Source organism: Heterodontus francisci, chromosome 17 (genome assembly GCF_036365525.1).
Source record: "Heterodontus francisci isolate sHetFra1 chromosome 17, sHetFra1.hap1, whole genome shotgun sequence".
Classification (NCBI taxonomy): domain Eukaryota; kingdom Metazoa; phylum Chordata; class Chondrichthyes; order Heterodontiformes; family Heterodontidae; genus Heterodontus; species Heterodontus francisci.
Genome location: NC_090387.1, coordinates 20,775,030 through 20,796,392, shown reverse-complemented (window position 1 = coordinate 20,796,392; position 21,363 = coordinate 20,775,030). Strand labels below are relative to the sequence as shown.

Below are 21,363 nucleotides of genomic sequence, written 5' to 3'. Positions count from 1 at the left end.
ATTTTGGTTGACCAGGAAAATGATACAAAACACTGTAAAAAGAGAAGTTCATATCTTAATTTTACAAAAAAAAAATCATAGTGTTAGTTTAAATTTCCACGTCTGTAATTTTCTTCCACTTTAAATAAATCACAATAACCATAGTTTTAGCACTCAAATACATTCTTACTGACTTACAGTGTCAATAATACCATACTCCTTGCTACAGCTACTTGCAGAACACAGCTTCTAATTCTATTTAATTTTACAGTACAAATAAGCCACATCGATAGAAATTTCAACTAGTCTCCAATGAAAACACTTCAAAGTATATACCATTTTTGCAACATTCGCTGAGGTAGTTTAGAGGACTGAGTCGAGCCCCTGCAGCTGTACAAATGATATTAATGGGACCACTAAATAATAAAAACAAAAAAATGATCCACATGAATGATATGATTCCATAAAATATACAGAGCATAAGGGAGTTTTTTGTCTACTGAGTACTCTTTATGATTTCAGAGTTATTTCTGTTTTCTATGTTATTTAACCTATCTACTACAGAGAGTTACAGAAGGGCTTCAGGGTGTTGGTCCTTCATGCCCTAGTGTTGAAGGCGGATGACATTATTAAATGCTCATGGTTGCTTCTGTAACCCAAGGAGCAAAAGTATACAAATATTGACTGCAATTCAAGACTACAATGTTAAACTATTTGTCTAAGGGTTTGAGAAGTGACTGAAAATGTGCCAAAGTTTAGACTATTATTCTACACTCTGTCATTCTGTAACCTGAGGTACAATCGTTTAACTAATCACCTAAACTGCAATCAACACTTGTTTTATCATATACCAGAATGTATGTTTTATCATACCTTCATTCATGCCTTCATTATCTCTAGACTTGACTATTCCAATGCACTCTTGTCTGGTCTCCCACATTCTACTTTCCGTAAATTTGAGGCCATCAAAAAATATGCTGCCCATGTCTTAACTCGCACGAGTCCCGTTCATCTCACTGACCGACATTGGTTCCCAGTCAAAAGACATCTTGATTTTAAAGTTCTCATCCTTGTTTTAAAGTCCTCCATGATCTTGTCCCTCTTCCTGGGCTGGGTTTTACCAGCCCCTCGACATCGGGGGTCATGGCGGGGGGAACCAATAAAATACTCGTGGGAGAAGCCCCCGCTACGCCACATATTACTGGCGGCAGCGAGGCCTAGGTGCAGGTCCCCCGTTGCCTTCATTTAAATATTAAAATTCATTAAAATGAAATGCAGATTAACTGACCTGATCACGGCAGCCATCCCACGCTGATTTTATAGCCGCCAGCCACAACTTGCGCGCCTTCGGAATTCCGTATGAAGTACAAATTTCAGGATGGGAGGGGTGGAGGAGCAGGGCAAACACTTTTTATTGACTGTGGGGATGGTGGGAAGGGGTTGAAGGGCAAATTTTATGAGGTTTGGAGGAAAGGTTTGCGATTTCAATAAAGTTTATTCACAGTCGGTGGCCCTAAAACAGACATTGTGGGGTGGGTTGAAAGGGCCTCCAGGTTTCAATAAAATTTTAAAATGAGGTGTAAATGAATTCCCCTTTAAATATTAAAATGTCATCTAAGGACTCGAAGCCCTTTAAAAATGGTGCCAGCGCCTGCGCAGTGGCACCGGACGCTGTTGCCGGGGATGTGGCGGCCGCCCCCTCTACGCCATCAGGGGCGGCTACTCCACCACCCCCCCGTCCCCCAATTAAATGAGCCCCCACACGTATTATCACGGGGTCTCGACGGCGGCCGCTCAGCGCAGGCAGGCTGCCGACTTCAAAGCACACCGCCGCAATGGGCGGCGTGCAAATAAAATTCAGCCCCCTGTCTCTGTAATCTCCTCCAGCCCTGCAATCCTCTGAGATTTCTGCGCTCCTCTAATTCTGGCCTGTTGAGCATTCCCAATTTTAATCGCTCCACTATTGGTGGCCGCCCTTTCAGTTGCCTAGTCCCCTAAGCTCTGGAATACCCTCCCTACACCTCTCCGCCTCTCTAGTTCGCCTTCCTCCTTTCAGACAGTCCTACTTCAAACCTATTTCTCCGACCAAGCTTCTGGTCATCTGACCTAATATCTCCTTATGTTGCTCAGTGTCATATTTTGTTTTATAATGCTCCTGTGAAGCACCCTGTGAGATTTTATTACATTAAAGGCACTAAATAAATATAAGTTGTTGTTGCTGTTTTAAAAATACAGCAGTGAATTATGGATTGAAAGGATTGCAGGTTCTCAACGTCCTGACTCTTCAGTGTTAATGCAGTTTGCTAAACATTCTCCTTTCCCTTCTCGGGACTGGCTTTGAATTCATCACAGAGTAACATCTTTCCCATAGTGTATGGTCACTTAGTAAAATATGGCTAGATACTTAATCTTTCAAATGAAACATGAAACCAAACTACCATCTCTCTATTCTAGTGATGATTCAGCAAGATGGTAAAGACTTTATACACTATTCAAAGGAGAGCAATGTGTTTGCCTGGCATTAGCAGCAAAATTCCTCCCTGCACCATTGCCACAAAAACACATTGACTGACCATCCATTTCATTGTTGTTTATGGAGTGTTTCCATTGCAGATTAGCTGCCATTTATGGTGACGTGATAAATCACTGCACTTCAAAGTTATTAGTCATCTGCAGTGCTTTGAGATTTTTCAGATATATATTGTATAAATCTATGCATTACATTATGTTTTTATTATAATTTCAATATAATTTTGAATAGTTCAACACCCATTCACATAAAAGTTATAACTTGTCTGCCTCAAATTCAGAAAGTATTAATGTAGTGAACCCAAGACCATTCCAGTTGCAACTAGCATCAACAAGTTTGCGTAATTTACAATCAATTAATTGGCCGTAAGTAACAAGCACAATTCAAGTTCTTACTCACATTGATGTTGAAATGATGTTTCTTTACTGACATTGTTTTTTAAGTGTCTGCCTTGGCTAAGTGGTAGCATGGTTGCCTCTGAGTCAGATGGTTGTGAGTTTAAGCCCTGCTCCAGAAACTTGAGCACATAATCTAAGCTAATATTTCAGTGCAGTACTGTTGGAGGTGTCATCTTTCAGATCAGCTGATAAACTGAGGCTCTGTTTGCATCCTCAGGTGGACATGAAAGAACCATGACTCAAAGTAAAACATTCTCTTGCTGTCCTGACCAATAACTATCCCTCAGCCAACATCACTAAAACAAATTATCTGGACATTTATCTCATTGCTGTGCATACATTGGCCACCGTATCTTCCTACATTACAACAGAAGCTATACTTAAAAATACTTAATTGGTTGCAGCATTTTGGAATACCCCACAGGTATGAAAGTCATGATATATGGACGTGTTAGTCTAGTAACTGTTTTGAAGCATTTATTAGAATCTATAATGAAGGACAGAGAAATTTGCGCTAATGTGAAGTCAATGTGGATTTGTAATGGATAGGTCATATCTAATTAATTGATTTTGTTTGAGGAACTAACTAAAGTAGTAGACAGGAGAATGTCTATGGATGTAATTTATATGGACTTCCTGAAGGCATTCGATAAGGTTCCACATAAGAGATTACTAGCTGAAACTAAAGTTTACGGAATTGAAGGCAAATTATTGACCTGGTTCGGAGATTTGGATAAGCAGTAGAAGACAGACAGTAGGAATAATGGGTATGTACTCGAATTGGAAGGAAGTGACTAGCAGCATTGCATAAGATTCTCTGTTGATGTCTGAACAATTTACTATATTTATTAGTGGCTTACATGACACAAAAGAGAGCCATATATTTGATTTTGTCAATAATACAAAGACTGGTGACATAGTAATGTAGACAGCAGCATAAAATTACAAAAAGATATTGATAAATTAATTGAGTGGGTTTTCAATGCAAGTAAGAGTGAGGTCATCCATGTTGGGCCAGATAGATCTAAGTATACTTTAAATGGTGAAAAACTAGGAACAGTGGAAGTCCAAAGAGATTTGGGGAACAGATCACCAAAATGTAATAGTCAGTTAAAAAAAATAATCAAAAGGGCTACTGGAATATTAGTGTTTTTAACTAGAAGGCTGGAATATAAAGAGGATGAAGTTTTGCCACAGCTAAGCTCTGGTTAGACCACATCTGGAGTACTGTGTCCAGTTCTGGCTCCTGCACCTTGGAAAGGGATGTATTGGCCTTGGAAGGAGTGCAGCACAGATTCACCACAATGTTACTAGGGCTGCAAAGGTTAAATTACGAGGAGATAGTGCACAACTTGACTTATATTTCCTGGAATGTAAAAGGTCAAGGGATGATTTGGTTGCAGAATTTTGAAATTAATTGTTCAGATAGAGAGAAACTTATTCTGCTGGCAAGACGGTCTAGGACAAGGGGATAGATCCTTAAAATCAGAGCCAAGCTATTCAGGAGAATAGTTAGGAAACACTTCTTCACACAAACGGTGGGAAAGTGTGGAAATTAGTAGATGCTAGCTCAATTAATAATTTTAAATCTGAGATCAATAGTTTTTTGCTAGCCCAGGAGATTAAGGGATATGAAGCAAAGGCAGGTGGATGGCGTTAGGATACAAATAAGCAATGATCTCATTGAATGGCAGAACAAGCCTGAGGGGCTGATTGGCTTATTCCTAATCCTATGTTCATATATTTTTCTTTAATCACATTGACAGGTCAATTGATTGGGAAATTAGTGTGGGTTTTTTTTCCATCTTCACTCTAACCGGTTTCTCCAGCAATTATTAGCAGGCCAACTGTCAAGTTGACAAGAGTCGCCATCTGTTCACTGCTGGTCCTCTCAGTAACCTTTACAATTAATTGGAAATATTACGTTTTTCCAAGTAACTAGCATATGAAAACAGTCACAGGGATAATTAGTATATGAAATCTAAGATACTGGTGCAGTAATTCCTTATTCTTCTGAGCATAAGATTAAAGCACTGCGGGTGAAATTGATTCTGCCAATAACTTTAGTGAAGAGCTCAGTGCAAGTACAATGTTGGAAGTCCCATTTTGTACTCATGCCGACTTCTATGTGAAAAATATCATCAGGAGAAATTTCACCCTGCTGGTAGTTTCGAATAGAAAGATCAAATCTTTGCTGCACCTGACCTGGGAATGTCAAATGTTGGAAAACAGGAAAAATGTCACATTCCTCAGCTCTAAACTCTTTAACAACACAATAATTAATCAAAACTTTAAAAAGCATGGACGTCTTCCAAAATAAATTCTGCAAATGTCTATTACAAAATGGCAGCTTATCCCGTTGTCTTGCCCAATTTACAATGATGTTCTATGCTAACGTACCTCGAAATTCCTCTGCACTTTATGATGCCAGTGGGTAAAATTTCTATTCCGTTCACTGCTGCCATCACCCACTAGTGGGCAAGATCAATTAAAGGCTTGACTGAGACTACTTTTTCACATTGTAGTTCCTCTGCCAACCATTTGGTAAAACAATTTATCTTGTAAACCAAAACCTGCAGTCATTGTCTTTTTCATTGGCATGTTATTTTACTTGCAGTGACTATGTGGAGCTTTGTGAGGCCATCATTCTTTGTTCTATTGTGCCCAGTGCCAACTCATTGAAGATTATTGCCCACTTAAATCAATCATGAAGCACCAGGGAAAGCAATTTTCACAGGTGGACCAGCTCCTCAGTGAATATATAGGCACCAACACGCAATATAATTTTTTTGTTACCATGTGTATTCACAGAAATAAATATTTAGTCAATGTGTGTTCTCAGATAATTTTATTTGCTCCAATGATGAATCAGTCAAATTCTTAAGTGATTTTGAAATCAGTATATCTGGCAAATTCGACCCTTCAGGAATAGTACTTTTAATCAGACTCGTACGTATCAATGCATATGTGAACAAGGATAGGTGCCTAAATATACTCAAATTGCAAATACCCATAAGCTTTCAAAGTTCATTTAAAACACAAGGCCTGTGCGACTCACAAAGGTCATATCCAGTGCTGTACGTATTTATGCTCGTTGTATAGTCATCTTGTGATTTAGTGGGTAAAGTGTACTTTGAAGTGCACTGTATAGAATTATTTGGAAAGGAACTGTTTTGTGCATGAGAGCATTTGATTTTTAAAAAACTCTAAACAGGAAATACTTGCAAACGTCTTGGTTCTTTACAGCAATCTGATGAAGTTTATTTACTTTCATGCACATTCCTCATCTGCACCCTACAAACATATAAAAACAAAAATCCTGGGAGCGATCTTAACCGAAAACCAAGAAATGTATTTATTTCCTTTTATGTTACAATAAAACAAACCATTTTTTACACACGTGCACACTAGTGACAGTAGTGTTACCTTGAACTCTCAATGATCTGATGCCTCAGCGTTAGTTTGAGGTTTGTTTTGTCAATTACTGATCTGGTCACATCAGTGCCCCTTGTTTACAGGTCAATCTCCAGGCACCTGAAAACTTTTCTTTGGGGACGGAAACGCACGTCTTTATCTTCCTGGGAACGCTCAGAAGTGGGACATTCGTTACATTAAAATCACTTTCTGCTCCCATTTCTGCGTAAAACTTTTAAATAATGTAATCCTGCCAGCTCGTTATTAAGTTTTCCTTAAATGTATTGCTCCCTTTCAGTTGGTAGTTTATGTTAGTAACAATTTCTCTTTTAAAAGAGAACCAAGCCGGGAAATACGTCTGTTGCTTTTTTTTAATTGTTGTTCAGATGAATAATCATTAATTATTGAAAGATTATTTCGATCTGAGGTGGTCAGTCTTTAAGCTCCCTCAGTAAAGAAGCGATGAATACTTTGAATTTCGTGACACATCTTTTATCATATACATGAATTTACGTTTTATCTTATTTTCCCATACTACATTTATTTGACAGCCGTGGGGCTTAGAAAGGACACAATATGATTTCAGAGAAAGTGAATGCCGCTTTTCGTAAGTCTAAAAAAAAGTTTCCTTTAAAAGCGACGCGGGATGGTTTAAATCCCTCACATCTGACTTTTTTTTTCTCTCTTCACCGTCTCCAAGCAAAAAAAAACAAAGGCAGCGCAGCCTCCGTATAACCTGGGTTATGAAAGTAAAACTAAGGAGGAAAATTGCAGGTTCCAACGTGCAGAAAGCACCTCCCACCCCACCCCGCGAGCTGTGGGAACTCCGCGCTGTTTGAATGGGAGCTTTATTCAAAAACGGAACCCCCATCAGTGTTTGGTCCCTGCTTATACTGCCATTCGCTCCAGTCCAATGTTGACTCTCCGACAGACTTGCTGTTGTTCTGACAAATTCAAAGAAAAGATGTCGCTTTCAGGAGAGAAAAAAAATAATTTTGATGTATGTTTTCAATGCTTACAACGAAGAGCCCTATAATGCAAAAAAAAAAATTAGCTGGGTAATTCAATTAACCGTTGGAAGGGAATTCGACCTGTCAAAATAAACAGCTGTCGGTCTTCTATTAGTCTTGCTGCCTGAATTACCATTAGGAATAATATTATAGATTCATTTATTTTAAATACAAGTACTCTAGATTATAACGATAGTCGCCTTCACATTGCATCCCTGCCTCTACACTTTAAGGTTTAAGCTCCATCTACGTTACACGTCCTTTCCAGCATTGAGTGAAATCACACAACTTATAACTTGCAATAATTACAAGTATAGTCTCAAGGTATCTCAAATTGTTTTGGCAAAATAGAGAATGCCTTGGTCTGTGTGAATGCTGTGCGAATTAACTGAATTAACGAATTTATAATTGTGTATGTATTTTTCCATTCTGTTGCAAATTGTATCAAACCTTGTAGCATCTAAATATTGCATATGTGGTAGCATTTCCGCGTGGACAATTATAACATAGGTCCGCCTCACATTGTCGCTTCACGCTGTGATGTGAACAAGACCAAGTGCACTTGTCCCCTTCCTTTATTAAATACGTAAATGAAACATTTCATCGTCTTCCTTATGGTCGTGAAAAGGTTAAAAACCAAACAAAGCAAAATAAATAACACAAGTAATATATTTCATTAAAATACAACTGCTATGGTATTCAATCAAAGTCGTTTAATAGGTATTTTATTCATATTACATATCAGCAAAACAATATAATAAACAAAAGTTATGCTGCGTGTCAAACACTTTCTGCAAAAAAATGAACCGCTCTTTAGCGTGGCGTGCTGACAGGAAGGGAAAACTATACTTGACGGTACAGAATACAGACAATGACTCTGCCCAGATATACATTAACGCAAGCAGCTGCAGCCTATCTCATAAAATGGTTGACATGATGATGTGCTAGCTTAAGCAAGCGAGACGTTTACTAATGAATTAATGAAATCTGTGTCATCTAAATGTTCGTGTATGGAAATACGCGTTTTCAGTGGATACAGCAGCTAAAACGATACTCCTTTAAAGCCTATTTAGTTTCACTGTATGTGAAGCTCTTGGGTTGGTTCTAAGCCATGAAAAGCGCGATATAAATGGAAATCTCTCTAATCATAAAAACCTGCCCAATAGATGATAAAAAGGATTTATGTAATAGGTTTATTTTAACTGCAAGTAGGAATTAAGCATTTATTATTTTTAGCAATTTAATGTATTTACACACTGTAGGTGTCTAAATTGACAAATAATTCAATAAAATCTCTAGTAAGGTAAAAGATCTTTAATACTTTGGTTAGAAAATCAGCTTTCGTACCATAGATGGGGATCAGGCGTTAGTTATTAAATTATCGATCTATTTAAAATTAAAACATGTTTCAGAACAAGTCAGTGGAAAATATGAATAAAACGGAAAACCAATTTGATAATATTTACCAGGTAACTGATGTGTATCAAACGGCAAGGAAGTGTTAAAAGCTGAACAGACCTTTGACGAAGTATCTAAAAGCGAATTGCTGAAACATCTGTTGGGTAGGTTTCCTAAATTTAGTTTTGAAGTTGGGCGCCCGGGGATTTTGTCAATCTGGCCATTTTCACAACCACTGCTGCTGTGATGGCTTTTCTTTGATAGAATACTTTCTATGCTAAAACTCTTGGATCTTTCAGCGTGTAAATTGGGACTATTTTCAGCTTTTTGCCCTCTGCTTTCTTGGCTGTTGTTTCCACTCAGTGATGGTGAACCAAGAGCTTGGGTTCCAAGGGTTCCTATACCTTTTGGTGAGTTGATTCTCCGAGGTGACAGCTGAGAGCTGGAGGATGGCTCAGCTGATGTGGGCGAGCCTGCCTTTGCACCCCCTCCTGGCATCTCCCCATCTTGGCTACCCTTTGAAGAAAGGCATGTTGATCCTCCTTCCCCTGGGATGGCCTTGAATCCAGATTCAACGGAGGGAACTGCTGGAAGAGGGATGGGCACAGCAGACGAAAGTCCTGATGAAGAAGGGTTGGGCCACATACCACATTGGACTGGATGGGTCACAGCCTGGTCAATAGGTTCAGCAGCAGGCGGATAAAGAAACGTTAATCCGCCACACTTCAGTGTCTCCACACTTTTGCCCCCGATGTCTGATGGTACCAACACAAGCTGGCAATCTTCTTGCGTTTCTCTGCCGCCTTCAGTTCTCACATTTCCTGAATCAACATTGTCTGACAAATCACCTGCTTGTTTGAAATTCTCCGAACCAGATGAGTTGGGTGGTGGTTTGATGTCACGGTCAAGTCCAGATTCGGGAGTTTCGTCAGCCATCGTGCACTTCTCACCATTTTCTGATTTGCTCCACTTTGCCTCCCTTTGCTCCTGAGCTCCTTGGGACTTGGCCTTTCTTTTCCTCCGCCTGTAGTTCCCATTTTCAAACATGTCCGTGCACCTCGGGTCCAGTGTCCAGTAACTCCCTTTTCCAGGTTTGCCCTTCTCCCGAGGGACTTTGATAAAACAGTCGTTCAATGAAAGGTTGTGCCTGATGGAGTTTTGCCACCCTTGCTTGTTGTCATGGTAAAATGGGAAACGCTCCATGATGAATTGGTAGATGCCGTTCAATGTCACTCTCTGTTCAGGGGCACTTTTGATGGCCATGGCAATCAAGGCAATGTAACTGTACGGTGGCTTTTGAGGAGGCTCGTGTCTGGCCATCACGTTATTTCCATTGAATCCCAAAGAAGGGAACATCCTATTGTTCCCTCCATACAGGTATACTGGAGAACCACTGTTCAAACACATAGCAGATCCTGGCCCTCTGAGTTGCTGCAACTGATTGTTATAGATATGGTTCATTGCTGTGGACGGCGTCTCCTGAGCAAACTTTTTCTACCTCTTCTTTTCTTTCAAACTTTCACAAGAAATCACAGTTTACAACAAAAAAAAAATGTGGACTTGCAGGAGTCCACCACAGACCCTCTGTGCTACAGTTCAGCAAATGTGAGTACTGCCTCTCTAAGATTGTTCCCACTTTGTCCCTTCGTCATGGCTTAAAATGTTAAATAATTGTTGTAAGTTGCTATTTTATGTTGACTTTGCACTGGAAAATAAATTGTCTATGATAAACAGTCGTTTTATTCTCAGCCCACCCACATTAATTAAATTTCATTGCAAAAAAAAGGGTAAGCTCTCTCCACGTGTCTTCGAGGTACCAGCCAATCGCTTGCTTGGTTGTTCGTTCATTTGTTTATAGAATTAGTCTGTTGATAAGTCTGCCCACCCAAGTTGAATCAAGCTGTGTTTATTTGGAAAAATTTCCGGGCACCCAATACATAAACGCACTGATCTGATGTTTGAAATATCACGTCCACCGCTGATGCTCTAAGCACACACACACACACACACATACAGTCATCACCAAAATTCAGAAGACTGAAACTTCTGCAACATTCGCATACTTCTTTTAGTCTTTATGGTATCTATAATGGGTTGCATTTGGCAGATATTCCTCAATCACGGTGATTTGAATCATACAGTGCCACATTCTTTATTGTGCTTTTTTGCTGTTGTATTACACAGCTGGTCATATTGTACAGCCATCTGCAGAGCACAGGTTGGGCCGGAGGCTGTCAGCAAGAGTACTTTCAAAGAAGGAAAGTTCCAAGCGACAGGATTCCAAAAAAGGGGAACTTGGCAAAGAGTGCTAAAAAGCTTCTCTTTCGTGGACCAGTTTTATTGTTAATGTATGCCTCTTGCTTTATATTATATACTTTTCCTGTTTACAACAAGAATGGGGATTATAACAACTTTGCAAGTAATCACAGCTGTCTAATGATTACATAGAATGCTAGGCGCTTCGATTTGTAAACTTTCGGTTCCTTCAGTGAATACAACTTGTGCCAATTGTGCAAAGATGAAATGTGAAGAATGTTATGATATCTTTGATTGAGTTGCACCTTTTCTATCACTCGTGTTGTGTGCAACAATTGAAACGCGCGATTAGATACAAAGGCGTTTGAAACTCGACAAGATTGTAGCAAACATTTTAAAGCTGTACAATGCCTTAACAATGATTTGCTTGTCAGTTGCAGGTCAATTTCATACCGTCAAAGCCCAACCACCCAGGACATCTCTGTGAAGTGAGTGGAATTAGAAGCAGAGGGGATATCGTTAAATATTATCTAGTACAAGAATAAAACCCCAAGGGAGGCAAATGCACTTGAAACAATTAGAGAAATTTAAATAGATGGCAATATACTTAAGTTTTGTGTGCTTTCAACATAGTTCCCCCGTGGACCCCCCCCCCCCCCCCCCAAAGGGATGTTGCAACGGCGACTGTACTTGCTGGTAAATGATAACAGTAACTTAATAGTATGCTTTGAAATGGCATTTTTATTTTGCATTTATTTATGGCGAGTTTAACAATTGCATGCTTTGTCCTTCTGGCATAAAGATGTCAAAAAAGGCCACAGTATATAGACATCCTGTTAACCTCTTCGGGGTTGGAGTAACATATTTGCGCCTTGTTCCAAATATAGAACGTCAGGCGTTTTTTTATTTCGTTCAGTCAAAATAAAACCCCAAATGTAGACATCCTGTTAATCTACAGCTATAGATTTCGCCCTGCCTTAAGTTTAGAACATGAGATATTTTCATTTTGTTCAGAGTGTTGTTTCTCTGCTCTTCCCCTCAATCTGGTCACTAATATGTGCAAAATTGTCCTGAAAATATCAAAGGAGCTGGATTCGCCTCTAACATAACTAAGATTTAGACGTTTCGAGATATTAAGATAGTAAGCTTATGTAAGTGAATTGTTTAATTTTTACACTTTCTGTTTACAGTGTGAAACTAAATCTTCAATTTTGGTCCATCTGAATATTTGATATAATTCGTCAGTTAGATTTGTGTTGAAGCAATGTTTGGAACGGCTTATCACAGATTTTTCTCAGCCACGCAGTGTGTCAGCAGTACCTGAGAGTGCGCTGTGCGGCAGTTAGAGTTATATTGAACCTGCCCATCACGGACAAAGGTAACCTTGAAAGACGCCCAATTTTCGTATTGTCCGTCAAAATAATTGTTTTGTTTGACTATTTATTTGAAAGTCGTTAGTTTAATGAACGTCACATCTGGGAGAAATCTAGGCAAGACTAATAAAAATAATAAATATTGACATAGAGGATATCCAATCCCAGTTGGAACCGGAATTGTCACGTGAAAACGATGATGTTGCCGGCTGTGAGAGTTCGTCCAGAATTTTATGTGTCTTGATGGTGATGATTGTTATTATCATTATTGTTATTATGAAAACCCCTCGGATGGCTACATTTCAGCTCAGCACACGCTACAATCTACGCACTTCAATGACAGGCTTGACTAAAGCCAGTGAAGACTGTGCTTGTCATTTTAGTAATTAACTTCAAGTTGAAATTTGAGAAGCAATAATGACTTTCGCAGAGATTTCACGACTGGATAAATGCTGACAGACTTAAGACTGATTACATTAACTTTCTCGATCGGATGCAACCTAGCACGAATCATTGTCACAGGACGTCCAGAAAATATCAGTGACATGCTTAAAGAGTTTCATTTTAAAATAATATTTAGCAAATCACCTACAGTCAAAATTATTTCCCAATGAATGATATTTAAAACATCTGATTGCAATAAGACCAACTACGATGTGTTTAAGTGTTAATATTGTGTTCCCCATTTCATACTTTGTTTTATAATAATATAAACGATTATCCATTTCGCAGTGCATTGCAATAGAGTGTGTTGCATGACTATCTGTGGAGCTGTTAACACCATACGTGTTATATTATTTACAAAGCAACAGTCACTGCACTTCAGAGTAATTGATTATGTGTGAAATGCTTTGAGAGGTTGCTGAGATACGTTACAAGTCTCTATGTAAATGTAAGTCTGACAAAGCTGTAAGTGTCGTGAGAACGATGCATAATTAAATTAATAATAATTGTTAAAACAATTTGCCTGGTTGCTGCTGTTGGATCTCATCCCTCGCACTGTATATTGCTCATTTATAAAAGTTTTTTTTTTCAAGAAAAGCTGGCGAAGATTTTTTTAGTGTCTGGAATAATTTTAAATTAAAATGTATATAACTTCATGGAATCATAGAATCATAAGATAATACAGCACGGAGGCAATTCGGTTCATCATCCCTTTGAAAGAGCTGTCCAATTAGTCCCACGCCCCTACTCTTTCCCCACAGCCCTGTAAATTTCCCCCTTCAAGTATTCATCCAATTCCCTTTTGAAAATTATTATTGAATCTGCTTCCATCACTCTCTCAAGGAAGTGCATTCCAGATCAAAACAATGCACTACATTAAAAATTGTTTCCTCATATGGCCTCTAATAGTTTAGCCAATTACATTAAATCTGTGTCCTCTAGTTACCACCACCTCAGCCACGGTAAACAGTTCCCTTTTATTTAATATCAAAAACCCTTCATGATTTTGAACACCTCTATCAAAATTTGCCTTCTCTGCTCTAAGGAGAACAATCCAGTTTCTCTAGTCTTTATGACCAATAATCACCAGCCATTGCCAAATTGCTGACAGATTTTCATATCATCAATCCTTCTGCAGCTTTGGGTCCGCTTCCAGGAGGGAAGTGGAAAGTCATTATACTGTGTGAAAAAATAGGTGAAAACAAATTCCCCACTGTAAGCAAAGAGTTAAGAAATTATCACTTTGCAGCCATATATATTTCATTATTCCAAACAATTAATGTTGGCAAAAATGTGTAGGGTGCGTTATCAAAAATAAGTTACATTCCACAAATTACATTGAATGTCTACTGCAACATAATAGCAATCAATATTAAAACCTTTAATTCTACTATATTTTAATGATACGCTTATAGCTTAAATAGTTCACATAGATTCCAAAATGATTAAATAAATAAATAAACGGTGCTGCTCTCAATATCTCAGAATTAGAAAGGTATCTCATTTTTTTAAAAGTAGCTTTACCGTTGAATGCCCTGGCCTGAGTTTGGTTTATCGTGAACCTAAAGAATACTGGGTATCAATTGCATTACCATGTGTTTCCCCTCGTAAAAAAATACTATCCAATATATAAAATTACGCTGACGCTTATATTCGGCTGTTATCTCGGCCATGAACTGGCCCTTAAGGCAGGTGGCCGTCTAACCAACATCGCATGGAGCACAGGTCCGGAGTCGATACAATATGCGAACGATTACAGTGTTTAAGTGAGGTTTGTTTGTCCCGTGCGAAAATCGTGCCTGGAGGATAACTTTCAGTCAATGGTGTTATTATTACTGCCATTTGATGCCATTTATCCACAGACTTACACTACACGACTTACACTACTACACTTGTAAAGCAGTTTAAGTATTATTCAAATTTCTGAACGGGGGCTGGGACTGGTTAATAAATGGGCTTCTTTTGTATCTACAAATAAAAATAAATAATTTATAACGATGTTTTAGAATTGAAAGTAGATGTGAAATGCGCCGATTTTACAGTAGGCGATCCTATGTATAATGTTATTATTACAGCCCTTTGTTAATGGTTTATATATCAAACTTGAAAAGGCCCATTCCTGTATCCAGATCACATTTGGCCATTAATCATCCTTGGTGTAAGGTCGAGTGGTGTTTATTTTTTAAACATAAATGGGAATTTACTATTTATTCAAAGAAATAATATAACGAAGAAATTAAATCCTGGGAGACAGACAGTAGAATCGGGGCCAAATAATCCGTTCACAATTTACTGTAGGGCATTAGGCAGTAGTTTGCTCTATACAGGGAAATTTATCTGTTAGGACCACCTTTGAGATTGTCTTCAGGTGATCTTTGCAGACAGATAGTTTACTAATCCAGCTTCAATACTCATTGTTATTGGGGGCTGAAGGTACACGACCTATAGGCCTATGGCACTTAAAGGCTTGTTCCATTGTGCGTAAAATCCCCATTTCACCTTGTAGTGAGCACTGAGTTAAATAAAAGTTCACATGTAAGTCGATCTTTCTCTTCAAAACCGTTTATTTTAAACTTTGCCAAAGTACTTAATATATTTGACGCAGTTATGCTGGGTTTAGTGTGGTAGCGTGCGAAATTGAAAAGTTAAATTAAAATAATAACGCCAGCACAAAATTGACCTCAGATTGTCAAAAAAATGCACGCGATTTCCATGCCTGATTCTTGGCATGGAACTGCATGTGCAACTTTTTTTTTTACAGGAACAGAGGAATCATTTATTCCAAATTTGCAATGGACATTTCAGTTTATTTGGATCATGCAAATCAATGGGATCCCAGAGCGCCAGACAGACTTCCGCTTTGATTACCCAACGCCAGATGTTTGCGAATTCTATTCGCAGCTGATTTTCAACTATATTGTTAATGACAGGTGCAACTATCTACCGAGGCCATCAGTTGGTCCTGGAGTCTGTGCATGAGAAGATAGAACGAACCGATTTGAGACTGAGCCCGCATGTATGCTCAGAAGCGCGTTCATACATTCATTCATACAGCTCCCTTGGTCAATTATAGTTCACCTCGGGCTTGCTTCGTGCACTTTCCAGTAACTTTCATCAGGTCTAAACCTGCCAAGGCTAGCTTACAATGGAGTCTGCCGGATGAACATTTGGCCACGGGCCTTCGCAGCTTTTACATGACAGTCATTCAAATGCACTACAGACTAATAACTGTCTTTATGAAATACGCTACTATATCTAGAGAATCAGAAACTATATTCATAAATTACTACGTGTGGAATTAATATGAAACATCACAGTTACATTCAGAATTTTGTAAATTTTGGTTGCTAAAAAAGTTTCATCATTTTCATCCAAATCCAGTATTTTAGTGAAGTTTCAGTTTTAGGGTAACATTTGCAGGCTTTTTGAGGCCTGTTAATGAAACATATCTGTAAAATAAAATTAAATCGTCCTAGTTTCAGCTTTGTTGTGAGTACCTGACAACTATAATCAAGCTTTGTCATTGAAACGGAGATGAGTTGTTTTGTTGACGTTCTTTCAGTCAACAGAAACCGGTGCTTGGTCGATTTTGAATATATGGTGAAATGCATCTGAAATTGATGACTATGTCTGTCAGAGAATGGACTTGCGGCGTATCAAATTTCTAAGTTCTAAGGCTTTTGAAACGTAAATACGCTGAAGTATTTTAGCTTTGCAAATCAAATGCTCTGTAATCGATAAATATATTCATAAGAGAATGGCGCTCCTGTTTAAGAGCAGCTAGATATAGCTTTGCTTATTAAAGTTGTAAAGGTACTCTTTATCGAAGCTAACAAATAACCTGATTAAAACTTGGAAAAATAATAACTCAAAGTAGATTCACAGAGGCATGAAATTGTCCTTTAAGGTAGGGGCTGAGGCATATTACAAAGTCACCTCAGATCCTTGGTATGATTATAAGAGGCTTGCTTGTTCTCAGTTACGTCCTTTGATTTTACTAAACTTAAAAAAGTCAGATTTAGTTTTCGACACTTGTTATTTGGCAGCTTTGAAACATTAAAGGCATGGCGTGTTGTAGCCAACACTTTATCGTAAACCCGTGCAGTTTGTTACTACTCTGGTGAACTAGTCGGCAGTAAATAGGTTTAGACTTGATCGCAGGCTGAATAGAAATATAACCAGAGAACTCTGCATAAACCAGACAAAAGGCCAGTAACAAACCAGCATGCAATAGACCCAAAAAGATCCACCACGCCACTTTAACATAAGGCAAAAAAAACAACACTGATTTATTGTGGATTTTTTTTTCAGATAAATACAGAAATTAAGATCAACTGAATTCAGAAAGGAAATGCTCTTAAAATAATCCACTACAGATTGAAGGAGTGTTCACGGCACTGGGACCTGGGTCAGCAATACAGAACTGTCACTTATTTTAAGGAGATATTTCGAGTTTTAGAAAAATATTATGCATCCAATAAATTAGTTCTTTGGCTTTAAACGGAGCAAATATATCGATGATAAGAACGCAATAAAAATTACACTGTACAAGGCTATAAAACTGAGGTTGAATAATAGTTACGCTTTGGCACTTTACAATTACTGGGGAACTTTAAACAAGACAACATCCAGTGAACTGAACTTTAAAATATATTAAATGGCTCTGTAACGTAGCCTCCATAGAAAATCGTACAATTTACATCAAATATAACGTCGCATCAACACCAGACAAAATGTCAGGAGAAAAAAAAATCTCTTAGCTCTTGAAAATGGAACGTGATTGTATTAGCAAATACTGCATAAACAGAACATACAACGTATCACTAGAATGTTGGTCCGTCAAACAGTTTACATCCTACATTTGGCAGTTGCCATTTTGCTAAACTTTAATTATTCAAGTAGGTTTCCCTTATTTTAAGAATTTTAAACAAAATCTGTGTTTAAGTTTTCAAACTCCTTAAACACACTTCCTAACTATAACTCGTCAACACGTTTGGCCACTCACAACGCAGTTTGCAAAGTCTCAGTCAGTATTTTATGCGCAGTCTTAAGTTGTTTTTGCAGTTTTGTTTTCATCTCCCAATATACATTTTTTAAAAGATAGATAACTTGGTTTCTAAATCAATACTTATTGCAGTCGTAGGCATATGGACCTGAATGACGGTATACTGACGGTGTTGATCGGTAAGGAATTTGACAGCTTGTGTTCCCGCTCACCTGATGGTCACTGAGGGCTGAGCTCTCAATGCCGAGTCGGTGGGAGTTAAACATCTCCCGGACATTGGGGAAAGTCTGTTGCTGGCTGCCGAACGTGTGGCCCGGGAGGTGATTGAGATCTGCCCCGTGGTTCAGGTACCAGGAAGCGGCTTGGCCTGCGCCCCCGGTCTGCTGATGGTGGCTCGAGGTTAGGACACCTTCCTGCCCTGTGCTGAGATTCATGGCGTTCAGCGAGGAGCTGGTGCTTCCAGAATGATCTGAGACAGCATCCTCTAGGCTGGTAGGCACCAGCATATGGTTGTTCCTATCGCCCGCGTACAGACTCATGGTTCTCATACTGCAATGGTAACTTCCACTGGTGTCCAGGTTTTGGTTACACGCTGGGCTGTAGAGAGATTGTTGCGTTTGAGGGTAATTTATCGGCAATGAGGATACCATACCAGTCCTGCTGGCGGGCACAGCCACTGGGCTAAGATCTCCTTGTGGTGATGTCCTTAATGTCATAATATTTTCCACGCTAAAGCCGGACAGGCTGTTATTTGTAGGATTGTGGTCTGGGATGGAACTTTCTGGGGAAACTGAGGGCGGGGAAGCGATGCTCCTTGGGCTGTCTTGTATCATGCTGCTGTTATCCGGGCTCCCTAAGCTTTCTACCTTCGTGATGACAGGCATGCTCGGGGACACAGCTTCGTTCTTGACCACCACCTTCTTTTCCGTACTGTCCTTGCAGGTGTCGGCCTGTGAAACGGGGTTCGGGCCCCCTTTCGGCTCTTTCTGTTGGCGATCCCTCTCTTCCTTGTCCCTCATCGCGTCCTTTTTCTTAAACCTCCTCCTCCGCCGCAAGAAGCTGCCATTCTCAAACATGTTATAAGAGTCCGGATCCAGCGTCCAGTAGCTCCCTTTACCTGGCTTTTTATCATCCCGGGGCACTTTAACAAAACACTCATTCAGAGATAGGTTGTGGCGGATGCTGTTCTGCCAGCCCTGTTTATTTTCACGGTAAAATGGAAAACGATCCATGATAAACTGATAGATCCCATTGAGAGTAATTTTCTTATCAGGCGCGTTTTGGATTGCCATGGTTATCAGAGCGATGTAGCTGTAAGGAGGCTTGACCAGGTCTTTGGGAGCCGGCTGTTGGTGGTGATGGTAGGGTCCGTAGGATCTTGCCATACCTGTCGTGTACTGATCGTGCCCCGAATACACGCTCATCGGGGTGGGCATACTGCCATAACTGCCGGCGGCTCGGTAATAATTTTGGTCGCTGAGGTAAGGCACGACTCCCAGAGCATTGGGGTCTGACACTGGGTAACGCGCCTGCATCGTCGATGTTAAACGGGGTGTATTTTCGGCACAAAATGCTGCTTGGAAGTAGTATTTAGAAATAATCTTTATTGGTTGAAGGCGTGGATCCAATTTTAGTCCTTGATTAAGAGCGCGCCCGTAGATAGTCCTAAAGGTTTGGGGAAGTTTCAAAAACTTTCAGGCGAAGCGAGTCTTTTACGGCAGGCAGGCTCCGCCCCTTCTGGAAACTTTAAACCAATCAGAATAGGAGTTGTGGGGCGTTGATACAAGTCCACGCACGTAGGTGGCGTAATGTAAAGTGAAAAAGGTTTCACTGATAAAGGGGAGAAACAATATTAAGTATTTTAAATAGTTTCCATATTATTTAGAATGAATTTTGTACAGGCATATCATTTTTTTCGGGAGATAATTTGTCACTAAGATTTTTGGATAAAGTGTTATTTATTGTATGATCTTTCCACACTTAGGTCGCACGTGGAATTTGGCTTTTGCCAACGAAATATCGCAGAACACACTCATTTCACACGAAACACAGCTCATTGTAATTTTTAAAACATATACTATTTTATTCTTCACCAAGTGCTGTTTGTTGGTCACTCAATAAATGACTTGGGCCGGTGGATTTAAGCTAAGAAGCCCGTGACATTTTTAATGGCTTTATTAGAAATTAATCCGGTTTAGTTAATTAACGAAGAAGTGCTGTAACAAGGTGCCGATTCTGAAATTCCTCTTCAATTAGTCAAGTCAATTTTAAAAAATTGATCTGCTTTTACTTTATTGTTATTTTGAGAAATGCCATCAAATTACACATGCAAATAAGAAAACGTTCAAAATGTTTTAAAACAAGAATGGGGGGGGGGGGGGGGGGGTTGGTGGTAACGGCCTTTTACAGTAGCTTTGTCTTAACACATCTGGTAGTTACAATGAAAGCAGCTAAGAGTAACAGCGAAACTGGTCATTTTACCCCAAAACGGATTACACCATGGAATGCATGAATAGTCGACCTTATAAAAGCATGAGACCTCTGTTTCGATTATATTTTAAATCAACTCAATTACCTGAGCAAATATTTATTCAAACGATGCATTGCATTTAAAAATAGGACAAATAGATTTGAACTTATAGTTTTGAATGTAGTGGAAATCAGACTTCTTGTTTAAAGTGTTTATTGTATTGAAATCTCCAGATTCTGTTGTCAAACACAATATACATTTTCCCTCTGGTCCATACGCATTGTACATGGAATTCGAATACATTTTTCATTTAAAGATTCGTGGATTTTGGGCTGTAAGTGGTTTCCCGCTTTTTTGGATTCAAAATTAAATCAAAGGGTAATGATCGCCAGGATTTATTAAAACTACATTTCAAGGGCTGTTTTATTTTCATGCATCAGTTGCTGATTTTTTAAAAGTTGTTTTATTTTACACTTTTAACTAGCATAAATCAGATTGTCCGGCTGGGTAATAATTACACCGATAAGTGACAAACGTCCCGTGATTCCCCCTGAAGTCTGGCGGACTTTGATAACAGCTTTTTTTTTATTTTGTCGAGTTATTTTTATCGCTGTTATCTGCAGACCCCCCCCCCCCCCCACCCCCACCTTCCCCTCACCCCCTCCCCTAACACACACACACATACACACAAACACTGGAACAATTTTCAGGATTGTTTTCCGTCATGCTTTTCAGAAATCTCACAAACGCAAAAGAAATCAACTAAAAAGTATTTGTGGTAAGCAAGTGAACATCGAATTAGGACAAGCAGTGAACTAGTGGGCATGTATAACAGTTCAGCAAAAGAAACCAGCGCATTAATTCTGAATCAATTCAATTTTACCCAACAACCTGGATAAAACTAAATGTATAACGGCAACAGTCTTCTGAGCAGAGAAACAAGTGTTCTTCAGATTGCTAAACTTTCTAGGTTTGTGCATCTGCTTACTGGTTGAATGAAGAAACGACAGCAATTTGGTTTAAGGATCCATACCGCCAACATCTCCATACTTCATCTGCCAAAGCCATTTTCATCAGTGTCCTTAT

At 39.1% G+C, this 21,363-nt stretch overlaps 2 protein-coding genes across 2 annotated transcripts; both read right to left on the bottom strand.

Moving 5' to 3' along the window:
* Nucleotides 1-8,059: 8,059 nt before the first annotated feature.
* Nucleotides 8,060-11,561, bottom strand: LOC137378752 (forkhead box protein L1-like). Its single transcript, XM_068049130.1, has one exon. The coding sequence runs from the start codon at nucleotides 10,188-10,190 to the stop codon at nucleotides 8,718-8,720; it is 1,473 nt and encodes a 490-aa protein (XP_067905231.1). The 5' UTR covers nucleotides 10,191-11,561; the 3' UTR covers nucleotides 8,060-8,717.
* A 5,506-nt stretch (nucleotides 11,562-17,067) lies between these two features.
* LOC137379161 (forkhead box protein C2-like) lies at nucleotides 17,068-19,480 on the bottom strand. The gene has a single exon (XM_068049873.1). It carries the CDS (start codon nucleotides 19,340-19,342, stop codon nucleotides 17,924-17,926), a length of 1,419 nt encoding a protein of 472 aa, XP_067905974.1. The 5' UTR covers nucleotides 19,343-19,480; the 3' UTR covers nucleotides 17,068-17,923.
* Between the last annotated feature and the right edge of the window lie 1,883 nt (nucleotides 19,481-21,363).